Here is an 11,401-nt window from a genome sequence, read left to right as displayed (position 1 = left end):
TAATCCGATTTCCACCTTTCTTCAACCAAATTGAACATCCTACTCACATCCTCTACTCTTTCTTAAACCTTTTATCGATTTACTTTCGTCCCATCACATCTCTCTTGCATTTTCAACTCTTCATTACGTGTTTCCATGGCTGAACCCTCTCGGAGAAATCCCAAGCGTAAATCTATGCCTCCAAGGAATCCCATACCACCTCGGGAGGTCTTTGAATTTTCAAGGATTCACTTCCCCACACCTTCCTTGGCCAAACGGTTCGAAGATCGCTTCGATGGTCGAAAGGTACTTGATTCTTTTTTTGTTGATATTGATGATTTCCGCAACTTAGTTGTTTGTGGTAGAAGCATTAGGGATATGCTTCAGCCTTGGGAGGCTGCCATTGACCTTGATGACCGGGTCTATCCAAATTTAGTGTGAGTCTTTTACTCCAATATGGAAATCTCCGATACTCGCCCAAATAGGATAGTCACTCAAGTCGGCCGTGTACCCATAGAATTTGATGATGCGGACTTAGCTGACTTTCTAGGTATCTCTTGTGAGGGGCTTGACATTTACACCTCTAGGAAAGCCCTCTCCTTTGATATTTTTTCTCATACTCATGGCGTCCGTAATATATGTCGTCGTAGAGACTTATCGGATGAGATTTGTATGCTTCCGTTTCGGTCTCAACTTTTACCTCTCCAAGTTCGTATTCTTCACTCTATTTTACAGCACATAGTGACTCCTAAGAAGGGTCACTCGGATGAGGTTACGAGGTTGGACGTTGCCCTATTGGATAGTCTTCTTACAGACCGTCCCATTAATCTCGGGTATATTATTTTGCGACATATGTTGAGTACTCTAGCGGTCAACCACCGCTTGCTTCCTTATGGCAGTATCATCACTAAAATACTGCGACGCTTTGAGGTGCCACTTCTTGATACTGGACATATGGAGACTCGACGGATTGGTCCCGAGGCCATGACCAGTATCGGATTCTCTAGGAAGAATGGAGTGTGGATAAAGACAAGCAACTCAAAAAACCGGGATACCTTGATTGCTGCAGAGGACGATCGGATGCTCAATGATATCTATCCTCTCGATCAGCTTCCTGACTTTAGATTAGGAGCTCTTCCTCATCCTCCGCGTCGCCATTTTGTACCTCGGCCTCCTGCTGATTCTGACCCTGAGGAGCATGCGATAGATACTGACATTCCCTCCTCTTCCGAGCTGCCTCCTGCTCCTGAGCCTTCTGCTGTTCCCGAGCAGCCATCTGCCTCTATGCCGCCTCCAGCTCCAGTTCAGCCCCCTGCTTCAGACGCAGTGCAACAGCTGATCACTGATATTCAGCGGATTTCGAAGCGCCAGCAGCTGATTCTTGATCGGTTGGACACTATTTCCCGTGACCACCAACAGCTGCGTTCTGACTTTCAAATCTTCCAGCGGCAGAGCCTTGATCAGCAGCTTGAGCTTATTGCTGGACAGCGCACTGTTCTCAACTATTTCGGCTATGATCTGGGGAGCACATCTTCTCCGCCTCTGTAGTTTCTGAGCTTTGTTTTCGCACATATATTTTACATTTTGGTTGCTAGCATTTTTATTTTTTTTGGATTTTGATGCATATGTGTGTGATGTTCTTGATGATTAGATGATTGATGATTTGTGATTGACTGATTGTTGGATATTGTAGAATTGGTTTATTTGTGGATCTTGGAGTGTTGGTATGTTTGTGGATATTGAAGTGTTATTTTGTTTTGTTCATGGAGTTGTTGGCTTGTTGAAAGAAGAAGTTGATGTTAATCTATTTTTGGAAGTGCTTTATCTCATTTTGTACTAGTGGTTTTGATCATTTTTAAGGGGAAACTCTGCCAAAATTTTTGCTTACCAAAACCGGGAAACTTCTTTACCGGATTTGCGTTTTTCTTATTCTCTCTTTTCTTTTTGATGATGAAGGGGGAGATAATTATGGTTTTTAAGATGGATTTAAAATGGGGAGATTTAAAGCAAAAATCTTTTTATTGAACATTTCTCAATTTGGCCATACAGTTAGGGGGAGCTAAACATTAATTAGAATTTATCATCATCAAAAAGGGGGAGATTGTTAACATAAATATGTTAATAATATTGATTTTGATGATAACAAATTTTAAATGTATTTTGATAAAAATATTGGAGCTTTTTCTAAATAAACGAAAGTCTTGATAATCATTCCATTCATTCTTTCATAAAAGATGGATCTTCGTATTCAAAAATGATTCTCTGAAAAATCTGTTTTAAAGTGTGATTCTGGAAATAAACGGTGAACCGTTTATTTAAAACGGTTAACCGATTAAAGGCAGAGAGCAACACATTTCCTAAACCTCTAACCGTTTACGAAAAACAGAAAATACAAAAGATGGGAAGGTTACTGGAAATTAACGGTAAACTGTTTTCTTTTAAACGGTTAACCGATTAGCACCAGAGAGCAAGATATTGCCTAAGCTCTAGCCGTTTATGTTTAACGGAAAACACCAAAGATGGGAAGGCTGCTGGAACTTAACGGTGAACCGTTTATTTTAATCGGTTAATCGATAACGTCCAGAATTGAAGGTTGTCCTCCTCTGGCATTGATTAACGAAAACTGATAAGGCTAAATTGTTGTGCAGGTTACTGGAGCCAAACGGCAAACCGTTTATTTTAAACGGTTAACCGATAATATCCAGAATCGTTACTTCACGCAAGTCCTTAACCGTTTAGTGTAAACGGATAACCAATGTTTATCTAGCAGGTCTCTGGAAGTTAACGGCGAAAGGTTAATCCTAAACGGTAAACCGTTTATTTGAAATTTGGCCCAACGGTAACTTTGACCAACCGAAACGGTTAACCGTTTATGGTTAACTGCGAACCGTTTTCTGTCCGACAGTTTGTAACGGCTAGATTTTCAGCTCCAAATATAAATAAGCTCATTCAAATTCAAAGAAGGCTGATTACAACACGACCATTTGAGCAAATATTCGAGAATACAATCTTCATAGAGCTTAGAACACTTTCTTGCTTCATCTATTCACATATTAAGCATCATTGTGTAATCTTATATATTGTGAGAGGCAAAACTGTTTGTAATCTTTTACTTTGAGTGATTGTAAGTGTTGGGATGCACTTGGGTTAAGAGATTGGGGATAATCTCTTGTTGTAAAGGTCCATTGACACCTTGGAAGTCAAGTGTAAGCATTTGAAGCCTTGGAAGTAAAGTGTCTTTATTGACAAGAGTGATATAGAAAGGTGGGAGAGATTAAATCGCATGTGTATTACGATCATGAAGAAGGCCATTTCAGAAGCATTCAGAGATTTAATGTCTGAAAATGAAACTACAGCTAAGCTACTCCTTACAGAACTTAAACAGAGATTTGTTAAGAACGAAAAGGCTAAAATAAATAACGCTCTTGACAAGCCTAATTTCAATAACGTATAAGCGCAAGGACAAGGGCAAGAAAAAGAATAAAAATAAGAAAGTTACAGATATAGCAACTCAAAAGAAACAACAAAAGAAATCGGATGATCCAGAAGCCACTAGTTGTTTCTTTTGGCGAAGCTAAAGAGCATGGTTTGGTTTATTCTGAGGTTAATTTAACTACGGTACCTAGACAAAAGTGGTGAATAGATTCTGGTGCAGCCGCTCACATTAGCGTGTCTATGCAGGGTTGCTTGAATTGCCGAAAGCCCAATGATGGTGAAAAATACATCTATGTGGATAATGGATGCACAATAGCATAAGAACTGATCATTGTTAGGTTGCATATAGATATAAGATATCCAGCAAGCGATAGCTGAGGATGCATGAGGGATTTTGCCCAATGTTGTAGTAAATGTTGTGGCAACGGGTTCTTAATTGGAAAAATAGTCAAAACCATTAAGTGAGTTTAATCACTCAACTACTCCTTTTTTATTGATTGCATCTTCGTGTTTGATTTTAGATTTCCTTTATTGCATTTTTAATTTAGTTAGTTTATTAGTTTCTTTAATTATTTTATTTTAATTTAATCTAAATTGTACTATCAGAATTACTGTAGCAAATCTGATAACATCAATCCCTGTGGAGACGATCTTTAATATTTATCATTATATTACTTGTTGTGTACACTTGCACATTGACATCTATAGCATTAGAATTCACACACCAACAGAGAATAGAGAGACCTGTATCTGATGAAATTCTCGACCCCTTAGATTTCACAGATTTTGACATCTGTGTTGGCTGTATCAAGGGGAAACAAACTAATACAAGGAGATTTGAAGCCAACAGGACTTTGAATGTCTTAGAACTTATACATATAGACATTTGTGGGCCATTTTCTTTGGCTGCTTGGAATGATCAATAATATTTTATGATGTTCATAGACGATTTTTCTAGATATGGCTATATATTTCCCCTCCATGAAAAGTTACAGTCGTTGGATATGTTCAAAAATTTTAAAACTGAAATTGAGAACCAACTCGACAAAAGAATCAAAAGCATCAAATCTGACCGTGGTGGTGAATACTATGGCAGATATGATGGTTCAGGTAAACAAAGTCCAGGATCGTTTGCTAAATTTCTAGAGGAATGCGGTATCGTCCTATAGTATACTATGCCAGCTTTACCCACTATGAATGATGTTGCTTAAAGGACACTTAAGGACATGGTGAGGAGTATGATTTGTCATTCTATCTTACCAAAATCACTCTGAGGAAAAGTGCTTAAGACTGCAGCATATATCCTCAATAGAGTTCCAATTAAAACGACTACCAAAATCCCTTACGAGCTTTGGACAGGCAAGAAGTCTAGTCTAAAGCACCTACGTGTTTGGGTTATCTAGTTGAGGCAAGGCCTTATAGGCCTAATGAGAAGAAACTGGACTCAAGGATGGTAAGTTGCTATTTTATTAGATACTTAGAATGATTCGTGGGTATAAGCTTTATGATCCCACGATTAAGTCAATTTTCGAGGGGGGAAATGATCAGTTCTTTGAGGATGTCGGGTTTGCAAGAGGAGATACGGCTAGAGACTTTGCCTTTGAAGAGGAATATGTTCATATTCCTATAAGTGTTATTGGCATTGATTAGGGTCTCACTCTTGACTTTGTTCGCTACATAATAGATCAAGACAATGTTGGAGAATTCCTCATACAAGAAGTTGTTCCAGAAAAATAAACTCTACCGCCTCAAGAATCTATGCCATTAAGCAAATCTACTAGAGAAAAGAGAAGTCCATTTCCAGAGGACTACATTGTATTTCTCCATAAACATGAGGTTGGCATCAGCGTGATGGAAGATGATACGATCAATTTCCGTCAAGTCATGGAAAGTTCTAATTGTTAGAAGTGGATTGATGCCATGAATGAGGAGATGAATTCCATAAAGAATAATGATGTATGAGATCTTATCTCATTGCCAGAATGTGCGAATTCTATGGGTTACAAATGAATATTTAAGACCAAGAGGGATTCAAAAGGCAAAGTGGAGAGGCACAAGGCACGTCTTGTCGCAAAGGGCTTTACGCAGAAAGAAAGCATTGAGTATAAAAAGACTTTCTCTATTGTTTCTTCGGAAGACTCTTTCAGGATTATAATGGCATTGGTAGCGTATTTCGATCTTGAGTTACATCAGATGGATGTAAAGACGACATTTCTCAATGGTGATATTGATGAGACGATCTAGATGGTGCAATCAGAAAACTTTGTGTCCGAAGACCCAAAAAATATGGTTTGCAAACTTAAGAAATCCATTTATAGGCTCAAACAAGCATCTCGACAATGGTATTTCAAGTTTTTTCAAGTGATCATCTCATTTGTTTTCCAAACTGGAAGGCCAACCACACAATCCTAGAGAGCAATTCAGCGTTATGGATTCAGGTACGCTTCCGCATAATTTTGCATTTGATTTTTTGTGATACAACATGAATATTTCTAGGTTATAGGTGATGGTTTTTACCAAAAGTTTTCTTATTATAACACATGCAACTTAAGTTAGCAAGAAACGATGGCTCGCTAACTCTGAAAACATATGCGTTGTTGTCCACTTTTATACGACATTTTGGTCTCTAACTTTAACTCTGAACGTCTTATCGGGTCTTCAAGTTCGTGTCCAAGTCTCTCTTTTCTTTCTACATTGAACTACTGACAATGGTGTTAGGGAAATTAAATCATTATTGGCAAAGGAATTCCACTTAAAAGGATTATTTTTTACTTTAATTTACTGTTTAAATAATCTGATCACTAGTTTTATTTATTTATTTTTGTCTACATGAAAATAAATTAAATCAGAAAATAAATATTTTATTTTCTTCACAAAAAAAAAATCATTTTTCTTCCTCTCTCTCATTTCTCAAATCCAATGAATTAAGATACGATCCTAATTACAACAATTTTGATCTTTTAAAAAAATCAGACCACGAGTTTTTAGAAATAGTCTATGGTTAGCACAACATGAAAATGATATTATTTGAAATTAATTTAAGAACGATTAGTTGATGACAACTAAAAACCTTTTTAATAATTACGGGAGTGAGAGTGAGACTAATTAGGTAACATATATTAAAATACCTTCCAATATTTACTAAGTAATAATCCACATAGAGAAGTAATTAAGGAAACAAATATTATTAAGCATTTAAATCTCACTTGCTCATATTTAGGTGTCCAAAATAAGGGTGGCAATATTTCAATCTCACTGTTTTTGTAAGTCTATCCCAAATCTAGAAAATAATTACAACACAGTCACATTATTTTAAGAAAATTCAAGTGAAGAAGAAGTTTGAAGAATCAATACTTTATAACCATTTTATTTTTTTTTTTGTAACTAAGATTTTTATTATTATTATGCTTAACCATTAAAGTTGCTTTAACATAAATTTAATTTGACTATTTTACTCTTATAAGGGTAAGTTCCATGTCACCCAAAAATTACTTCAATAACTTTTTTATTTTATAAAAATTATTTATTTCTAAATGCTTTATTAATCCTATTAGTATGATTATTGATCTTCAATTGAACTAACTAAAAAACTTAACTTTTTCCGAATCAATTTTCTTATTCTTTGATTAATTCATTAAGTAAAATTAACTTTTTAGATATGACAGAGAAAAATTTCCCGTTGATTGTACATTTCTTAGCATTGTGCAGTAAAAAAAATGTTGTTCTCTTGTTATTCATTAACTAGGAAAATTTTAATTAATTTATCTTTAACATGCTTCAATTCGTAATCTTAAGCGCTTCCTTTAGTAATCTTTAAAAGAACATAATTTTGCTTACTTCCTTTAGTAATCTTTAAAAGAACATAATTTTGCTTACATTTATATATGTATGCATACATGCACGCGTGTACATACTGGCATGTATCTTACGCCCTTTCCCCTAAAAATATTTTAATATTTTCCTTGAACCTCGTTCAAGCTTCAACCTTACAAGTAGGAAAATAATTTTTTTTTCAATTGAAAATAGTGTAATTGGATTCACTTTTGTGTGAACGTCTAGGAATTTAGATTGATTAGGTTTTAACATGAAAAATTATGATTACGAAGCTAAACCGACATCATGCATATCCATAAAGCTAGCCAAGGCCAATCATGTCAAGTTTCCCTTTATTTTCATTCTTTGTTATACAACAAACATTAGCTAGTTCTTTTATTTGTGTTTTACTTTGGTTCTATTAATATATATATTTTTTAATTTTCCTATTCTAATGAAGTAACTAGCCACGGTTTGAAGGTGACACTAATGGTTAGTGATCGATCAGTTTTCAACTCATCGTGCCACTTTTGTGGCATCAATGTGTAGTTCTAGAAATTTTGAATTTAATATTATTAATTATATTGTCGTTCAGCAACTTTTGGGCGGCTTGTTGCTATTTTGCCGGTAACAGTCTCATTGCCGTGGAAAACAATAAATCTTGTCGTCGTCAGTCATTTAGCCATCATCGGCAATAATAACAGAGCCATCAGAGCCATTAGCATGTTGATGATGTCACAGTATTTCCTTTAAAAAATTTTATGATACTATTAATTGTTTTTTAGTAATAATATATTTTATTATTTACCGATAGATAATTAATTAATTAAAATTATTTGTATTTAGTTCATATTTGATATGACTTATCTAATATCCAAAAGTACTTATTTATTTTTAAAAGATCATTTCAAAATTTTTAGAGCTATTTTGTTGTATTTTGAGCACAACTTTTAGACAATAGTTATTTTTACAAATAAGTTTTTTTTTTCTCTAGTAGGAAGTATTTAAATTTAAGGCTCCGTTTGGTACGGTTTTTAAGTAGAGCTTATTTGAATATAGTTTTAGTTAATAAAGTTTTTATAAATAGAGATTTTGCACAAAAAGTTTTGATTGTTTGGTTGTCAATAAGAGTTTTTATTAAAATTTATGAAATTACTAAATAGCCAAGTTTTTTAAAGTTATGTTATGAAAAGAATCAAAAAAAGATTGTTAAATAAGTAGATGATATTTTATATATTTTAACATTTAAAAAAAATTCAACCTCTACTCCTAAAAGCTCAAATTTTGAGTTTTTGCTAATAGAGGCAAAATAGTTTATTTAAACTTCAAAAGTTCTACTAGAAAAATAACCAAACAATAACAAAAACTATGATAAAAGCTTATGAGATTAAATAAGCACTTATTAGCATTAAATAAGTCATATCAAACAGTCACTAAGACTTTTTGGAACTAGAGCTTATAGAAATGTTTTAAAGAGTTAAGTTGTGTAAAGTACCCTCTACTTAGTTCATTTCTTTCATAACCTAACTTTCAGGAAACTTTTTTAATTAAAATAATTTTATAATTATTTATAAAGCTCTCATTAACAACTAAACAACTATAACTCTCGTCGTATTTATTGTCTCTCCACTAGGATTCTTGGCTCAAGTATCTATTCAATTAATGAAGTATACAAGGGAGCTCCTTAGACTTTTCCATATATAGAACCTGCCACAACTTCTTTGTACAAACTATTTTATACGAACATATGTGATATAAAAGTATTAGTTGGATGAAAACACTACATGACTCATATAATTATTTTTAGGGAAATTATCAGTCATATAATCTTAAATGACACCAGTATCAAATGTGCTACAACATTTTTCAAGTGTATCACTCGTATACCCTAAGTTGACAAAACACTTCTGTCGTCCACCAATCCGTTAACTGTCGTTTGCAAGTGCTGACATCATAAGGGTAATCTAGTCTTTTAAAAAAAATGATATTTCATATGATATATATTGATAAAAATGACATGTCATCACATTTATCGGATAATTGTTAATAATTGCTAAAAAAGAAAGCTACTTTCCTACTCAATATACTTCTCCAAAATTTAACCTAAATTTTTGAAGATCTACTCCTCCAAGTTCCAACTGAAATTGTTTATGGCATAATATGTATAATTGTAAATAATATGTTATTAATAATTTTTTTATGGTATAATATGAATATTTTTTACGGATAATTTTTAATAATATGTACCATTAATAATTCATATGTTTTTAATAAAAAAATGTATTGTTCATAACAAAATAAAAAAATTTGTATATTGAAAATTTACGTTAATTTTTAGGGTAAATTTATCTTTTTACCTCATTTTGAGTTTCAAGGGCGAAATAGTCAATTTACCACAATTCTATTAACTTTCTAACAGAAGTTAACGGATTGGTGGACGACAGAAGTGTTTTGTCAACTTAGGGTATACGAGTGATACACTTGAAAAGTGTTGTAACACGTTTGATAAGAGTATCATTTAAGGGTATATGACTGATAATTTCTCTTATTTTATTATTTTCTATTTTATTCAATCAATATTATTATGCCACTTTAGTTTATGTACAAAATTATTTGTACAGAAAGCTTATGATTCTAGCATTACTATTAGTAAAATAACGATACATCCAATACGATCTCCCTAAGTTTTCGGTGAATAAAATCTTATTTTCATGAATTGGTTTTACATTTTAGCAAATTTGAGGATAGATAATTAGTATAGACTCGAATAACATTTTAATTTACAAAAATATCAGATATACGTTTAAAAATTTAGCCTTTTTTGTTGCACATAATATAGCACTATTACCAAAATAAAGCTCGATGAATTAATTGGTCTTGGCTAACATTTCCAGAATGAATCTAATTTCTTTTTTATGAAGACAGTGGAAATTCCGGTGTTTTCATGTTTATGGTCATTTTTTGGATGAATTTATAAAAGGAAAGACACAAAGAATTAGTAAGGTCATGAATCTATATATCAACTCTAAGTTGTTACCTTACCATATTTTCTTTATAATTGTTAATGAATTAAATTTTTCAGAGTTTAAGATATTTCATTTAGTAACTTTACACCCATGTATTAAATATGGCAAGAATTAACTTAGCACAGATAAATTCTTGGCCTTATACTAATTAATTCCACGCGCGTTTCCTCTTATAAATTCATCACAAAATGATCATAATAAAACAGAGAAAAATCATTGTTCATTGAAAAAGAAATAAGCCAAATATATTGATTCTGTAAATGGCAGCCAAGAAAACCAGAGGGAGACAAAAGATTGAAATGAAGAAGATAGAGAATGAGGATGATAGAATGATAACTTTCTCAAAACGTAGATCAGGTATCTACAAGAAGGCCAGTGAGCTTGTCACTCTCACTGGAGCTGAGATAGGAATTGTGGTTTTCTCGCCGTCTGGGAAGCCTTTCTCATTTGGGCATCCCTCCCTGGAAGCTGTTGCTAACCGCTTCCTGGGGTCGAGCCAGGAGCATCCGAATGACAACACTCATCCGTTGGTTGAGGCTCACCGCCGGGTGAGAATCAATGAACTGAATCAGCAGCATAATGAGCTGCTACGCCAGGTGGATGAGGAAAAGGCACGGGAGAAGATCTTGAAGCAGAATAGGAAGGGGAGAGAGACTCAGCCACATTGGTGGGAAACTCCAGTTGACGAGCTCAACCATCAGGAGCTGCTTCAAATGGATGCAGCAATTGATGATCTGCACAAAACTTTTCTTGCCAAACTAAATGAAAAGACTGCTGCTGCCTCTTCCTCCATAGCACTTCCTATGTGTTTTCGTCATAAATAATGTATCTCATTTTCCTTTAAATTTGGCATTTGTCTATAGAAAATCTGATGAAGCTACAAGTCCAAATGATTGACTTGAAAATGCAAAAATGCTACCGACCGTAAATGCCTAGGATACAATTTCAGAATGCAACTTATTTTATTCCCAAAACTAGGATATAATTTGATGAAATTAATCTGTTAATTCACACAAGTAATGAACTGATTAATTCATACAAGTAATGAACTGATTGTTGGTCTATCATTTGCAGTGGTATTATCAGCTAGACAATCTAGCGCAACAAGAGAATACTATTATTTGAAACAAATTTAAAAAAGATTAATT

The 11,401-nt window shown here is 33.8% G+C and overlaps 1 protein-coding gene across 1 annotated transcript; it reads left to right on the top strand.

Annotated features, from left to right (window-relative positions):
- Positions 1-10,513: 10,513 nt before the first annotated feature.
- LOC18031912 (agamous-like MADS-box protein AGL61) lies at positions 10,514-11,077 on the top strand. The gene has a single exon (XM_024187580.1). It carries the CDS (start codon positions 10,514-10,516, stop codon positions 11,075-11,077), a length of 564 nt encoding a protein of 187 aa, XP_024043348.1.
- The last annotated feature ends 324 nt before the right edge of the window (positions 11,078-11,401 follow it).

The sequence above is a fragment of the Citrus clementina genome, unplaced genomic scaffold, assembly GCF_000493195.1.
Source record: "Citrus clementina cultivar Clemenules unplaced genomic scaffold, Citrus_clementina_v1.0 scaffold_9, whole genome shotgun sequence".
Lineage (NCBI taxonomy): Eukaryota > Viridiplantae > Streptophyta > Magnoliopsida > Sapindales > Rutaceae > Citrus > Citrus x clementina.
Note: the sequence above shows the minus strand (reverse complement) of the source record. Positions and strands in the feature narration are given on the sequence as shown.